Here is a 17,505-nt window from a genome sequence, read left to right as displayed (position 1 = left end):
TTCGTAAGTGGTAAGTACCGCCTCCGTACGAACTTCGACGTATTTTGGAGCACGCAAACACGCCGTAGAACTTTATGTGCAGGCAAAACTTTGTGTGCCATCGGGCTGCGGATTCGCCCCCCGTACGTGCCAGTACGGGCGACGCACATGCCCTGTACAGGAATACGTGGCAGACGTGGTCTCCCAAAAAAAAACGTACGGCTTAAATGGCACGTACTGCGGGTTGGTCCCTTAGCTTTAAATGCCTGCTTATGTATGTCAACGATTCTAGCTACATCTGCCGGCTCATACCAACGACGTTTAATCCTGTTAAAGAACAGAGAAAGCCTCACGTATCTGACAAATTGATTATTAATGAAGGGAGTTTATGCACGTCATAACTTGCGTTGATATGTACCTACATGGGCCAGGTGTTAGCATTTCAACGACCAACACTGCGTCAAGAAGATGGTTTTTCGCTGCCCTTCCGGGCGTTGCACATTTTAAGTCTTTAAGGTGCTTAGACCATCAATTTGCGGTGAGTTTCCGCCCCTCCGGTGTCTCAGGATCAACATTTAATGGAAGGAATGAGCTATTTCGTCGACCTTGCAGGTGTTCACAAAAGATGAACGTATACTTAGGCCTTTAGGAGTCATATCTACAACTGCATTGGAGGAGTCCAGATAATGCTCATGATCGCAAACAGATACCCTGATAAAATGTTGAGTCGATCTACATCTAAACACTAATTTCTATATGACAACTGCTGGCGAATCAGCATTGTGCAAAATGATCGAGAAATTAAATTCACATATTTAACAACTATACCTCTTTTTAATTGCTTGCGTCGCCGTCATATGTCCAATGGTCTTTCTATTCAAAGTGTTACCGAGCCCTTTTCCTACTTGATATATTAGTTCTTGATCTCTCCTTTCATTTTAACACCACTTCCAATCTCAGAACCAAATCCCGAAACTCCAACTACTATTAGATTTCACAAAATATAATAGAAATTCGAGTTTCGGGATTTGGTTCTGAGATTGGAAATGGTGTTGAAATGAGATGGGAGAGCAAGAATTGATACATCAAGTAAGAAAAAAGGCTCGATAACACTTTGAATGCCAAAAATTCTGCTTCTATGGTGCCCATGGTGGTAATGTTTCACTGGGACTGCAATAACTACCAACTTGCCAACTTCATCAAAAGGATCGTGAGTTAAAGGTGCGAGCTCACAAACACAGACATGTCCTCCGTCAGAGGTGAACCCCCCATGAGGTAAAGCAAAAGTTGTCACAAGGCGCTAAACGTGTGAGTAAGGGGCTGACATCCACGTCAGAGATTGAACTTAGAGGCACTTTCTGTACACTCTCTTGTTGAAACGTAGTGCATTAACACCTTGAAATCTCTTTTGAAGGTCATGTTGAGCGTAAGTCGTGGATCACGTGAACTGTGACGTCTGATAAAAGAAGCGGTCAACTCAATGTATCTTGTATCGATGTCATGACGTCAGGGTATCTTTCATGTGGCGTAGGTGGCACATCTATGTGCGACAGTTATTTCACGACATGGCCCGTTTCGTTCGTCGTACGATCATCGCACGATCGCGCACAGTGATGGCATTCTTGGTATAGTCGTGCGCGTGTCGTGCAAGATTCAGTTGTCCTGTTGCGGAATATGATGATCCGAATATCAGACAAGCTGAAAAACCCACGACATCAGAAATCGCACGACGGCGTACGAATGTGATTGCGTATCGTTATAGAATCTATGAATAATCTAATCTCCAAGCAGATCATACGGTAGCATAAGATATAGGAGTGCAGCCCGCCTAAGAGTGCGCATTGGCTACAGAATGCACACTCCTAGGCCGGCTACAGTCCTTTCCCAGCTTTTGATACTATTTTATGCTACAGTAGCATCTGCTTGGAGATTACGAATACTCAACAATCTAATCGCAAATGCTTATACCTTAACTAGTGACAGTGATGCACAGCAGAAGATTGTGGTAAGGACTCAAGGAAACACTTTTAGTAAAATAATTTTGATCCGACGTGAAGCAATTAATATAACGTACGTACCACAGCCATATGCGCCAGTAATGCGTCATATTACGAGAGCTTTGATACGCCATGTATTTCTGACGTCTTACTCCCGGAAGTCAAACCCCATCGTTTGCCATTAACTAAGTCCTCAGCAATTGCAACTGTCATTGGACAACTTTGACAAGCCGATAGATTGGGTCGTTATATGCGAAAACTAAAGTGTATATTTTCTATTTCTCTGATTTGCCAATTATAGACAATTCTAACGGTATAACTAGTTAACTGCCAGTACTGATAGAATTTCAAAGAAGCCAATTAGATTAAACAGTACGTTTTCCTAAATTGATAAACCTGCAAGAAATATCGATGCCACATGTGCCATCATGTATCAAAAAAAAATGTTAGTGGAGTTATTTATCAACTATATTGTGTTATAGACTATATGAAAAATGCTCATCGGTTGTTTCGACTAATGCCGTTCATGAAATTATGTTAGAGTAAACTTGCACATCATTCATTGTTCTTTTTGTTCACTTTCACAGAGAATGTAGCTTTAAGATTAGTTTATGTCCATGCGTCGTCATTGCTGTTTAATGTGTGGCAACCGGCAGCCGACATGGAACATTGAGTTTTGAGAAAAATGGCCAATCTTGCCATTGCCATACGTACACTACCATTGAAACCGTTTAGACTGACATTACTGAGGTGAACCGTTCTTCCATGAAAGCTGCACTGCCCACTTGGTCCGTCTACGTATGCGCAATCGTGTTCCAGCACGGCGTTTTTCTAAAAGGCCTGCCCTTTCAAATCTTCCATGGTCACTCTTAGAACTATATTTTGCAAAGTGCGACGTGCATTTTCTTTTCATCTGGTGTCATGACTGTAAGGTCGATAAGTTTATTACGTACTGTGGAACAAGATTAAGGAAGTGCATTAGACTGATTGTAGGAAGCTTTTTACAAAGCCTGAAAAGGGAAGAAAGAAAATCATTCGGAAACGGCCAGCTTTCAGAAGAGTTAGACAACCATCCCAACAATGTTAGCATGTACTGCAACTAATCCATACTTAAACTCATCACGAATTTTAGCAAATACTCCGTATATTCCTTGCTGTGTGACCCTCTCGCTGCACACGCCTGATATGCTTGCTCTGGTAGTTTGTAAAGAAATGGCTACTCATTAAAAAAACGTAAATGCCTATTCATCAAATGTATGTAACGCTTCTCTTACTTTACTATTTTGTGCACTTGACGTTGTTTTTCAGGGGCAAGACCTGTCTGTCAAATGCAAACCCAAGATTCTGACAGGGTTTGCGTATCTTAACCCTATTCAGACGGGGGGGGGGGGCTTTTGAGGCCTGTGCCAGCTTTAATGTCGTATAACGCCAGAACGGCTTATGCTAGAGCCACCAAATTTGGTGAGTTTTCCTAAAATAGACAGGCAGACATTTACTTGGTGTTTTTCACCAGCTAGGAGTTCCCTTAACCGCACCGTCTTGCTTTTACCTGTAGCACATGATGGGTCCTTGAGTTGCCTCCGTACACGTGGCAGTGAACGCGACAACACTTAAACCTTCAACGCATTGCTAAGGAGATAATGGATGAGACAACGCTGTAATAAGGATATCGACAAGGACATAAATATGTACCGTAGTTACAAACATCGTAAAATAAATCAATTAGCTTCTCGTGACTGCCTTTTTAATGTACATTACTAAGTGAATAGTGAGATTAAGGTTAGATACTAAAATAGGAGCAGTCAGTTGATTATCTTTCAAAACGCCTTCATGGCAAGGAACCAAGCAGCACATTTTGTGAGCAGATATTAAGTTCTCTCTCCTTGTGCAATGCAGAATTGTGATTTGATACTCATTAAAAACTGTATGCAAATTATGAATGATTAATGCAGATGTTGAAAACAATAAACCTTAAGTAAGCAAGATATTTTCTTATCTGCTTCCTCCATACTGTTTTTCTTCGCATTATTGCACAAGACAGTACAGTTTGCGTCTCTAAGACTACAAATGTGTAATTACTTTAAGACCTCACGGAATTGTAGCAAAGTTTAGAGGCAACACAGTCGATTTGATAAAGCTGCAATTATGTTTTTGGACCATTAAACCGGGAAATCTCTCTCTCTGTGGGTTACTATTCCCTTCATCTAACCTAAATGGAAGTAGAGTCAAGAAAATTTTCTGAGTCGTCGATGAAGTTTGACATCCAGGCAACAACATACGCCAAATAGCAGTTACACGGTGTCACTGACGAAAGGAAGTGGATGCTACTTGAAACCTTTTACCAAAATCATACCCGGTTGACTGAGTAACTGCTTTTCGGCATAAAATATTTGAATTCTCAGCAACATGAATGGGCTAGTAGGACTACAGCAGAAATGTAATATTCGTCTCAATCAACAAGCTGGCAAGTCTTTCTCGATGATGTGATCCTTCTATCTAGCTGTTAATATTAAGCGTTAGCCTGATGTAGTCAATCTTAAATTAGTGTAAAAATAATGAGTACTTAATCATCTCAAAATTACTTAGACTACGGTAGCAATGCACATCCTGCAATTTCACTAATTATTGCATGGGTTTACTTGGTCCATATTTTGTGTTGAAGAATATTGGGACTATGTTATATAGTTGATAGAATATAATTACGTACGCCCTAAGGCAAAGATTCATGCTGTCAAGAGAGAGTTATCTCCAATTGCAAGGAGATCTTCCGTTCTCAAGACAGTACACATGGGTCGAAACAGTATCCATTTGGCCAACTAGTGGTTGAACACTGCCTTTACCTTTCTAACGATTCTTCCACAGCAAGATCTGCTTAAAGATCAGACAAAGCGGAGGACTTTTTTTCTTTTAAGAGAGGTTAAATCCGGTCGTTCAACTCGCAACCATGGAAGATGTATCAATCAAGAAAGTCATTACAATATACAAATTTACATGCATTACAACTGAAATCAACGTCAATTGCGCTTGTGGAAAATATAAATGTCACCGAATTGTGAATGTTACATCTCTTGGCGTGAATTGTAATTATTAATATCTTTATTTTCGTATGACTCAAACATTAATTTCTTAGAATTCTAAGGCGTCTAGTTGTGCCAAACATTAATGAAACATGACATATTCTTGGAACCATACAACATGCAATGGCGTAAACAGTTTGCACTAGTACGGATGTACGATGTGTCGAGAAACACAATCAATTAAGTTGTCAAGTGGTGAAAAGCAATTCGTGCTGATAGCACGATTTCTTCATTACGCCAAGAGTGTGCTCCTGCTTCTTGTCTATTTAACGTTGGCATTTGAAAGATTGCAACCAGGAGTAATCTAAAAACAAGGAGCACGTAATTGACACTTGAGAGTTCTAATATGAATTGTATCGCGGAAAGTCAATTTCCCGGCTCGTGCTAGACTGTTGATCAGCCCCAAACGCCCTTTTAAGAAGCAGTTTCAAGATGAATAATTGGCAATTACCGTAGAAATCGCTTCTTCGCTCTTTTCAGTTTTGATTACCTTGGGTTTTTTTAAAGATAAGTTAGGGACACGCTCGTTGCATTTGAGATACTTTTCCAGAACAGTAAATGTTTCATCAATGCCTACATAAGTGTCTAGTCCATGGACTGGCCTCTCGCTCCCCTCCACTTTCATCAATAGTAAGTGTAAAAGTAAATGTTTGGGTCCAAAGCTAATATCGTTATACTGTACACAGGCGCTACCATGTGACACTGGTATACCATACATGTACTTAAGTCAACACTGTTGTAGTATCTTTATCTGTTGTTGTTTATCCATCGAATTTGACCATTACATCACGTAAGACTATTTTATAATCGATTATGAAATATGCTAGTATACATCCTATTATCAAGACACATTTAGAGCGTCAAAATACGATTGTCAAACTTGTGGTAATTTCGCATAAAGTATCACGTTCACGTTAAGTACTGTAAATTGAGTTGATATGACGTGAATAAAGCGATCTCCGGTTAGATGTAAATTGGTCAGTTGTCTCTCTCAGCAAACGTGAGGTGACGTCATAAGCATAAGAAGTACCTTGGGAACCCTTATATGGCTAAATAGACATTCAGTGACGTGTCAAATATCATAAGCCAATCTTGCGTAAATGCTGTCGACAATTTGATACTATGACGTGTACCATATATAACTAAAAAATGGAGATTCCCTTGATTGGAGGTATATAATCCACTGTCTCTGAGTTAACATTACATAAAGTCATTAAGGCGTCGAGTCAAAGGATCCTTCTCAGGGATGAATGGACATGCGACGAGGTCTTGATGATCATTAGCCAAGCAGTTGATGACTCCCTTGGGTCCATCTTCAGCTGTGATCGATAATTGAAGTATATTAGTCTGTGATATGATAACACTCTATGGTGTACACGTATCATCTCCTTACTATGTTGGGAAATTTGTCATCTTATGTGATCCTCTTGTAATTATGGATTCATAAACAACAGCTGTATATACATGAACGACGAACCAACTATGTCGTAACGGGTTTCGTTCTTACTACCTATAGGCCGACGCCGTTCAAAAAAAGGAAGTAAACATTGGATATGGACAAACGTTTTGGGCAACACGTCCAAGCTAAATTCGTTATCGATCAAAAATAGCGAAGGGAAATCAATTTACCACTGACGAAAGTCATGAAATGTAGGTAAATTTAGGCCAATTTGATGATCAATCGAAGCGCATCTGCATTACTAATGACACATTATGTGAAAATGACCCTTCCGTTCCAGCCTACAGATTCGGATTGGATTTATGCTCATACGAATTGGCGATAATTCGTCAACATTTAACAATTTCCTGGATGGGCTGGAACCATGGCCACCTGAACCAAAGGTTTTGGGTTCAATCCCCACTCGTAGTATTCAATAGCTTGTATGCAAGCTGTAAGAAATGAAAAGCCGTGGAATGAAAAATCTAAAGTTAACACGAAAAGATTTCTTCTTTTGGACCCCTAGACTACTTTGGAGTGGGTCTAAGTCAAACCTTTAAACCAGTAATCACATGGATACCCACGCTTCACACGTCCTAGCAGTGTGCATGTTAAGGACAACATGAGCACATGTACCTAATTTCGACCCATTACTGTAAGCAAGTCATTTCTGAGCACCCTTGAGACCCCCCTCCTTCCCCTGTTTTTAGCGCCTAATTACTGAACCATCCGCATGTCCCTACAGTAAGCAGATCCCACCCACACGAGCGTACGCACATGAAACACTCCTTCGACCGGATTCTACAAATATTCAAATTCATCAGGTGATGTGATATACCAAGCCCTGCACGAGCTCGTCAGTTCAGGATTTCACCAGTTGTGAGTGCGGTGCAGCAGCGAGTCACGATGAAGATGCTAGCGCGGTCCCTGATGCTTGCTGTTCTCGGCCTTGCCGTGTGTACAGTCGCGGCATCCTCGGCAAAAGACGACAACCGTATGGGAGAGAATGCTTCGAACCGACAGGTAAGCAGTCTTCGTTGTTTCTCTATAACGGTACGTAGTTTGGGCACTTTTTTCACCATAAATCGACATGGCGTGGAAGCCACTCGGTGGAAGAAGAAGAGAGGAAGGCCAAGACTGACATGGAGATGAAATCTAGAACCTTGGACCTTGAAGGTGGTACAGAGCAAAGAGATAAGCACAACATCAATTGAAAACAGTTGGACTAGAAAGGCCTGATGTGCCTCAAAGGCACAGGAAGAACTATATAAGGTGCCAAGCTAAGGTAGTTAATGTAATGGTCAATTCTACGCACCGCTAGAATCACTGATCATGAGTTCCGCTGGGCCTAATCAACGAGGTGCTTTTAATTCAGGCGTGAGTCGAAGGCCTGTAGTTCCAGCGTACTTCTGTTCTTCTTTCAACATCTGAGAAAAGATCACATAGCCTTTTAGATTCTTTTATTTTTTTCTAGATCATAATACCTACCGTCGTGTTAACTTGACAACATTGCCTTGAAAAACTCCCTTAGATGTTATAGTTGGGAACGTGTACGTTATTGTAACATGGTCTAAGCCGCTATCAGAAATAAAGTTTACGATAAACAAGTCAAGTGAAAAGTTAGTGCTTTCCCTACATTTAGTTCATGTATTATACAATAGTTCCAGGAATTTTCTACCTCACTTTGATGGATTGCCATAACTTCAAAAGACAGTGAATCTATGCGCAAATTTCGATTAACTAGACAGCAAATTCTATGTACTTAAAACGCTCCCATTGATGTTATGATGTGTACGTGCATATGGAATTTACGATAAACTGTGAAGTTGATTGAATACGTAGCCAGGTAGAGTTTACCCTTTTTCCAGTTCATGTATTATACAATAGTTCCAGTAATTGTCTCTCTAGTTTCGATGGATGGCCTTAAAATCAAAGAAAAAGTAGATCGTTAGATTTCTGTAGCTATGTTGAATCGATTTGGACTGTGGTTCAAACGAACGAGAAGGAATTTCACACGAAACAAAATATCATAACGGGGGCAATTATTTTGACAAAACGTATCTGAAAGATATGTGCTGTTATTCCCACACCTTACGGCGTATAGGACGGCAACTGTTTCTTAGTCCGTCGAACCCCCAGAAGTACAAGCATAGATAATACATGTACAGCAGGGGGCTTATACACAGTATTAAACGCCCATACTATTTTCCATTTCAAAGATTTCTGTATGCCTCCATAGTGGAATCGAACCCGAGCCCTACCGCATGAAAAGTAATCAAAAGGAAGGGATCCGGAACAGATCGCGTTCGCATTGCAAACCAGACCCGAGGATGTAAACAACAGATTTGTATGTGGGCAGCGGTTTTCTTCTTGTTCTTTATCATGCAGGTGTTTTTCTATAGTCAATGAATATTAAACATACATGGCTATTTTGTATTCTGTTTTATGAAGTTAAGTCATGCTGCTTTATTGGAGGGTAATTGCATAGAAACTATGATGGGTACAAACTACAGGCTTAAGCAATTAGAGGCTGTGACATTAATGAAATATTCAGTTGGCTAAAGTGGGACAGCCTGGTCATTTATTACGTGGTTTGGATGCTTCAAACGTTATGGATGTATTAAGCTAATTGAGAAAAAAGAATAATCAGGTCATCTTTTACCAATTGATTTACTTAATGACATTTTCCGGTCACTACAATTACGTATATAAGGTGTCAATTCAAATTCAATTCAGCTATGTTAGGATATGTTCGGAGCTTGGTGGTGATCTATATATGATAGATATTTTTTAACGAGTTTCCTCAGTGCAAGGCAATCGACCACTTCTATATGCACAGAACTACCCTCACTGTGGTAGCACCTATTCTCCCTTAAAGTCAGAAACGTCGAGCTTCAGCAAGTTCGACTAACTGTCTCAATAGGCGAAGCAAGGGTTACGAGGCTGCTCGGGAAATTCCCAACCCCAATTAGCCGGAATGGTTTGATCCACTTACACCGGGAAGGTCCCCATGCCTAATCTTTTCGATGAGTGCGGCGGGTTCTTTTACGTGCCCAGGGTGTGGCTCTCCCCAGACATAGGGACTCCATTTAAACGTCCTATCCGAGAGACGGCCCTAGCTGAAGCTATGTACTCTTTTTTCACCTGATCATGATATACCTTTCCCAAGCGCACAAGATCGGCAGTGGTAGGATTTGAACACGAGATCTCTCGATCCCGAGACAAACACGCTGTCGCTGCGCCACGTGATCTCACCAGATCTGTGTGTTGGTTTCGAAATAAAGTGTTCTCGTTTGTGTTTGTGTAAGGTTTGAGTGTTTTGTAGAGGAGAAAAACAATCAAAATCTATTTCTGAATAGAAACATTCATCAATAGGAATAGAAAATACAATTGATTAGACGTTGATTAGCGGAAAATTATGGCGGCAATAATGAAATATTCATTTGGCTAGCTAAAGAATTTTTCCATTAATTTCAATTATATCAGAGAGATTTTTCAAGTTGTCAGCGACGGTTCCATTCAGCCATGTTCAAATGTGCATTGAGTTGGCGAAACATTTGGTGCGTGGATTTCTGGATGAAAAATACGTTCTTGCTCATATTTGTGTATGATCTGAGTAAAAACTTCATTTCTGGATAGAAGACGTTCAATTTATAGTGAAAGTTAAATTGATAAGACTTTGATTAGCGGAAAATTACCCCATACAATGTTCACGCGAACGAGATAATTCACAGCTATGCCTGTGCTTGTGATTAATAATTTGATCCATGCCCTCACCAAGGCTTCCTGGTCCATGCACAATCTCTTTAACACCGGATACGTTTACAAGGCGCCGAGAAGGATCAAGCAAATGAGGGAGGGAGCCTCCGTTCAGCAGCGTCTGTCAGAACGGCTCGGTGGTTCCAGTAATGGTACCAGATCATTGATCACCAAGGCAACACACGTGATGGACAAGGAAGCTTTCTCAAATTGCTCGACAAGGAGTCATTACCATCCAGTTTGCCGTTCTCACTTTAAGCCCATGAAAATGTTGTCCGACAATGACAGTTATCGTCCAGAATCAACCGGATAAAACAGACTGAGTCAATTATGCTTTGCCCAAAACATTTTTCAACCGTCACCAGAGACTTTTAGACTGTGTAAAGAAAAAAGCTAGATCACGAAGTTGTTAGTCAGCCGTTAACGGTTCAATTTACGGCGTTATTAGCTATTGATTAAATGAGCCTGTACCGCGCTTTGAAGAAAGCCCTTTCACCAGCTTCTGCCAGGTACTAGGTAAGCAATACTGGTGTATTTCCAAGCATCACATCTTGCTTTACATTTACACATCACGGTAAAAAATGCGGTAGAATACAGTTATTAGTTTGCTTCTATTCTTTTGAAAAAGGAACCTCATATTGCAGTACATAAATACTTGCAAAACAAATAAGTCCTGGTTAAGTTCCTTTCATTGATTTTCATTATCGTCCTTTTCTGCGTAAGATAACATTTCATTGATCAAACCACCTTACCTTTAATATTCTTTGATTATAGACATAACTTTTGATGCATGTGGCATATTTTGCTGTATTAGTAATGTTTATTAACTTGACTCGGTTTAGAATTGTTTGATATAACGATGAAAGTTTTTATAGAACATATTTGGGCAGCATATAACATATGTGAAAAGCCGGTAATAGTTTCATGATTAGATGGTTTGAAAGTGTCTGAAATAGCATTAAAAGGAGTCCAGAGCAACCTTGAGTGGTGCGTTACGTACGCGTATGATGTCTCTGAAAGTCTGAAATGAAGAAATGTGTTTGAAATAGCGATAAAAGGTGCTTGAAACACGCTTGGCTAGTGCATTACGTATCATGTCTGTGAAAAGAGCCGGCAATATTAATGATCTAATAATTTGTAGGTATTTGAAACAACGATAAAAGGTGCTCCATCACCGATGTGGGCTCCTGGCGTCCATCAGGTCCCAATTCAGACCACCAAAAACGACGTCAAACAGCAGGAAAGCAGCTCGCCCGACCAGCGAGCTTAAAAGGGACACATGTACAACGCGTTTTTTAGAGATCAGTAAACCCTTCCTAATTGAATGTAACAGCTCAATATCACTAGCGATCGCAAAATCCGTCCGAAGGTCGTTGGCTAGTGTAACGCCGACCAGGCCCAGCCCCTGACACTTCACCAGAGCTTGTAGTGGCGGCTTGACATAGTTACTTACATCTGACAACGTAGAAACGGCAATTGAAACTTGGCTTGGCAAATTGATCTACATTTCAAGCCTTTCAAGCACTTCGCATACAAGTCTCCAAAGGGCCACATTGATACCAGGTATGACGTACACACGTATCAATTTTCACCGGTTTTCAAGATTGATAAAAAGAAGAAACGGTTTACATTCACAGAGCTTGACTATCTTCCAAATCTTATAATGGGTTGTCATCTTATTCAATTGTCTTTCGTTACCATACTGACTACGCACAAAATCATATCTTTAAGCACACGTGAAGCATTTATAAATCATATTTACGTTACATTCAAGAAAAAATAATCTTTTGCATACTCTAAGACACGCTTAACTATTGAATTTGGTTCAGTGCAAAGGTTTGTCAGTGGAAAGTTAGATCTAGAGAATATTGCAAACGTTTGTGTTTCACGTCTTACGTTGTTTAGAGCCTATATCATGTTCGTCTTTCCATAGAGATCCTCAGAACTTCTAAATAGCCGAAAGTTAGTAATGAGATGAATTAAAAGTATTTAGCGATCAATGAAATACTCCACGTACAAACGTTATCCGGTGACAGCACACACGGGTGTAAAGCCGCCACAACTAATTGAGACTATTAACAGAAGCCACCAACAGTATACCCGAGATGTTTGATGAAGTACCCTCCACCAACATCCTGTTGCACTGAGGCTTTGCGTCGAGTTCGATGAACAGGTTAATGGCTTCAGATATAGACAAATTGCTTTCAGGATTGCCACATCATATCCAACGCATTATCTCTAAAATCACCCGCTTCTGTGAAGGTAGAGCACATTGGCTAACACGTTTTCTTGCTATTTTTGTAAGATTAGCTATAGAGATGATGAAGGCAATTGTGTAATGTAATTGGAGCAATCTAGTGCCTTTTTGTACTTTGAGATGTCGTCAATTGCAATTTAGAAACCCTTTGGTGAAGGCGAACTAAATTAGTGCGGTATTCAGCTAACGAAAATCCACTTCTGTCTGTGTAGGTTTAATTTTTTTGCAACCATCTAAAAAGTAATGAAAACCGTAAGATTTATAGTTGTTCAACTTTCAGTTAACCATACGCTACCGCTATCTCTCCACTCCACCTTCAAGATGAATCCCCGTGTTTCTTAACGGCTGCATCCCTTGATCTTACATTACTTATCTTCGCTCCCTTTTACAAGTATATTACAGACAGTTATGATGTACTGTCGGTGTTCTCACTGCTGATACTAAACTGGTAATGTCTCGAACGATATTACTAAGTGCGTAGTCTTGTAATTTGAGTCGTATGCTGTGTGTCTTGGTAAAAAAGGTGAAAATCCCATTGCCTTCTTCTTCGGCCGCCCTTTACTTCCCAGAATAAAGTCAAGCTCCCATTTACACCCGGCACGAGTCGGGGAAGTCGTGTTTAGTGGCTTTTGCCGAGGAAGTCACGTCTGGCCTTGCGCGAACTCATTGTCACAGACACCCCAAACCATTGCTTTAATATTAGATCTTAAGATGAAATCATGATAATTGTGTGTGTTTTTCTCTGCCTTGTTCGTAGGTCCGGTAGATTGCTAGGCAAGGAATTTAGAGGTCCCGGGTTCGATAGTCGCCATGCCCCAGATGTTATGCCCCTGGGAAAGGCACTTTACACGACTTTCTCTGACGTCGACGGTGGAGTGACGCCCGCTGAGCCTCTTTGTCTAATTGGCTAATTTGGCTAAATTTCGTGTGCCAATGGCCACATATACGTGTCAACATTTGCCACTAAGAACCGTATTTCTTTTTCTCATAGGATTCCGAAAGCCAGGCCGACGACAAGCGTGGTGCCCTACCAATAGATTCGCTTCTACACGGAACAGGGCTGGACCACTTCAGCGGTAAGCGTGCAGGGAGGCCCATAGACCACATCATGCAGGGCTTCGGTCTTCCCATGGTCAGAAGACGTGATGGGACCGATCAAGAGGATCACCAAGACGAGGGGGAAGACGCAAGCAGCAGAAGAGAGCGAGCTGCTCCGATAGATTCGATCTACGGAGGGCTGCTGTCCACGATGGGGAAACGAGCAGCGCCGATAGATTCGATCTATGGCGGGATAGGACTTCCAATCAGCGGTAAGCGGGCGCTGCTTCCAAACGGCTCCGTCTACAAGGGCCTACCCGCGATGGCCGAGCGGTCATCAGCTCCCATTGATGCAATCATCGGGGGGCGCGGCCTGCCCATGTCATACAAACGAGCATCTCCGATCGACTCCATCCTTGGTGGAAACGGCCTGCCAATCATGAACAAACGGCGTAATATGGCGCTGCCAATCGACAACATCATCGGCGGGTACGGCCTGCCCATATCCGTCCGCGTTGGTAAAAAAAGAGTTCGCGATACGGAAGTGGTGCCCGAAAACGACAAGGAGCCGTGGCTACAGTACATCTGGTAGGAAACAGAAATTTCACTCAGCTCAGTCGGGTTGAGGGCTTAAAGAAGGACACGAAGTATTTGCGTTAAATGTACTATAAAGGAATACATACAGATATGTCTACCATGTACCGGGTCATGGTACCCTACAGTATAGAAATGTTAGTTGGAGAGTCTACCAAGTAAACTCAAGAATCGAATCAACTAAACACATCAGAAATAAATACATAGAACGAAAGAATTATAGTTCATTTATGTATCTGAGAAACTGATCAACAATCTTTTATTTAAAATGCATTACATCTAGATTGCGACGGAAGCAGAAGACCTTATGGTCAATAGTCCTACCGTATTTCAACCAATACTTGTATATCCAATGTCCATCAAGTATCAAAAAGATTGAATTTCCCCAATGAGATTTGAATCCGTTCAACTTCTTGAGCTAAAAACTAGTCAGAGTTTAGCACTCTCTTGTATGATTTAAAGTCATCCGATAAAACAGTGTTTGGATGAGATTACGTTGAACATCAAATGACATGTTCTCTGATCTGGAAACGAGAAAATATTAATGAACAGTGCCCCAAGAAGACAAGATGAATGGAAAAATAACCTATAGAGACGTTGATTGGAAACAATCCAACCATGCTTAGCATTTATACATATATAACCAATGTATACATGTACACCCAATGTTGTGAAAGAGGTTTGATGTAATGTTATCGTTATGATGATTGAAATGAGAATTTAGAATACATTTAGAACTCAATTATAGTGACATTAAATGCAGATACGATATGGCACAACTTGGCTAGACATATTTTTTTAAAGATCATGTAATTTTAGATAAACCATGAAATGAACTCTTGAAATATGAAATATTTTCTTTTCGATAAAGTTAATGATAGACAATGCAACAGCTAGTGGGTAGAAAACATGCTTGTACAAGTGATAAGGTATCCTCATGTTGGCAAATAAGAGGATATATCTCCTCCAGTCGACTAGTCATGAACCGGGACAAGATGGGGGATACAAACTCAGTTACGTTTGCGACCGTATTCCTCTTACCGCAGCGCTACCTAGCGGCGAGAAGTATATGTAAGTCCAGTCGCCTCTATTAGGTAAATTTGGAGCTACCCAAACCTTAGGAGGTTACTGCCCGCTAGTGGTGAATAAGAATCTTCGATATCCAAGTAAGAAAGTAATAAGTTGATGAGCCTCACTGTGGAAGATATTTATGCTGGCAAAGCCCTTACCTGCCGCCATGCTGAACAAACTTAAGGCACCAACAGAGCTCCATTATTTATCTCTGAAGTGCACGCTGCAATGTGCCTACCATTAATACTACTAAACTCCACGTCAAGGACACTCCGGTACACCTGCTTGACCGTTTCCCGTCCAAGTGGCATTGTGAAAATGCTTACCAGCATCACGCTAACACGTCAGGGGGTGATTCCATCAATGAGAGGTTTCTCGTGGCTCCACGTGATAGTTATTAGTCCAAAATGTGCTCTAATCTCCAGTCGTATGCAGTTTTTTTTAGTATTACGGTTGAGGACACTGTAAACAAAGTGGTGGCGTGCGCAACAAAGATAATGGAAACGATGTGTCCAATGACGTAGGATGGCCGTGGGATGAAAGTAATTCATTTCATACCTATCCTTTATGGCTCCAATATAAATAACCCAAATCTCACTTTGTGCCCACTTCGTCTGCACCAGTAAAGATAAGGTCGCCATGTTGAAAACATGTTCCGGTTGTCCAGTGGGAGTGAGCAATTCACCCCACCTGATAAGCACACAACAGACTTCGACGCACGGCAGTCTTAGTGACTGGTTCCGTTGTAAGGAAAAGCCACATTGCCCTTTCGGAATTTGCCGACCGTTATGCTTTTTTTTTTAAATTTTTGTTGCAAGTGTTGACTGAATTTCTGAAAAAAATCTCCAGTCTTCACTGATGGGGAGAGGGGGCTCATTCCGACTTCGGTTCAATCAGCATGCTAAAAAAACTTTTCCGTCAGGCATTAGAAAACCCCATCTAAGGGTAACGTTAAGTTCGATTCTAGAATTTCAGGTTGTTTTTTTTTCTGCTGTGTAGCCATCCTACATTTACCTAGTACACATTGACACGTGATTCCAGTATAAACTGGAATGAAATCATCTTGCAGTGTAATTCTCAGAGTAATTCTTCATTAGCTCCAGGTTCACGTGACTGCTCACGTGATTAGCACATGAACCACATATCTGTTGACACGTGATTAGCACCAGAGCAACATGTCTGTTCACGTGATAAGAGCACCATCTTGGAGCCAAACTTCACGTGAATAGCACCAGAGCAACGTGTCTATTCACGTGATATGAGCACCAGAGCCAAACGTCTGTTCACGTGATCATCACCAGCGTCACATGCCTACTCTCATTTGGTCTCTTCAATGACGTTATTTGGAGACCCCTTGGTTCTACTTCTGAAGTCAAGGCAGAGCGACCAGCCTCAGGCTTTGCTGCGTTTTCAATAGCTAGTAGTGCGAAACCAGGCACGTGGCTTCCCAATGGCACACGTTTTTCAGCCAAACGCATTAACGACCAAGTCACCCTACTCGATAAGTGAAGTTGGAAGTAGTTATTCTGGCCATTTGTCCCGAGAAAGGTCGTTGAGATTTACGATAAGGGTAGCGAGGACTGTTCAATTAAGATTTTCATGAGCCATCTCTGATTATGGTATACTTAGCAAGCAGAAATTGCACATGGATAATGATACATATATTTATAGATCACACCTTTGGCAGCTGCTATCTAATGAGTAGAGTAAGGTGTGGTAGCGGAGCCCGCTGAATTAGAGCGGTCATAAAGGTCCCAAATACGCAGTTTCTTCATCCAAAAGGAACCATGAAAACTGATTTGCTAAAAACGAAGAGAAATAAAACTTTGCACACAACCAATCACGGGCAGTTGCCCATAGAGCTTTGTACAGTAATGATTATACACCTACAATTCCAGCTTGCTGTAATTAACAAAGCGGGGTCTTGCCAAGTCTCGTATCTCCATTCCACAAGTTTGAGTCGAGATGAATGAATACGAGCAATCGGCTGGTGGTCCCAAGTCATCAGCGCGAGGCCACAAGAGTCCCATAGTCTGGGACAGATTGCCATCACTTGCACCCTCGACCACTCTGTTTCCTCTTGTAAGAAACCTGCACAACTAACCAGAGGATAGACCAGAAGGAATGGACATGAATTGCCTCATAATGTCAACATCTCTTTTGTGATTTTTCTCTCTCTTTTGTGGTTGCTTCTTAATAAGAATTCAACGTCAGATCTTAATGTTTGTTTCTGGTTTAACCCTATCATACTCCTTCATTGCCATTATTCATGGTTGATTGAAGGCACCAACAAAG

The 17,505-nt window shown here is 41.2% G+C and overlaps 1 protein-coding gene across 1 annotated transcript; it reads left to right on the top strand.

Annotated features, from left to right (window-relative positions):
* Window positions 1–7,114: 7,114 nt before the first annotated feature.
* Window positions 7,115–14,563, top strand: LOC118430376. Its single transcript, XM_035841228.1, has 2 exons — window positions 7,115–7,514; window positions 13,499–14,563. Exons 1-2 carry the CDS (start codon window positions 7,398–7,400, stop codon window positions 14,135–14,137), a joined length of 756 nt encoding a protein of 251 aa, XP_035697121.1. The 5' UTR covers window positions 7,115–7,397; the 3' UTR covers window positions 14,138–14,563.
* The last annotated feature ends 2,942 nt before the right edge of the window (window positions 14,564–17,505 follow it).

Source organism: Branchiostoma floridae, chromosome 14 (genome assembly GCF_000003815.2).
Source record: "Branchiostoma floridae strain S238N-H82 chromosome 14, Bfl_VNyyK, whole genome shotgun sequence".
In the NCBI taxonomy this organism is placed as follows: Eukaryota; Metazoa; Chordata; class Leptocardii; order Amphioxiformes; family Branchiostomatidae; genus Branchiostoma; species Branchiostoma floridae.
The sequence above is the reverse complement of the archived record's forward strand: the minus strand, read 5'-3'. Positions and strand labels throughout refer to the sequence as shown.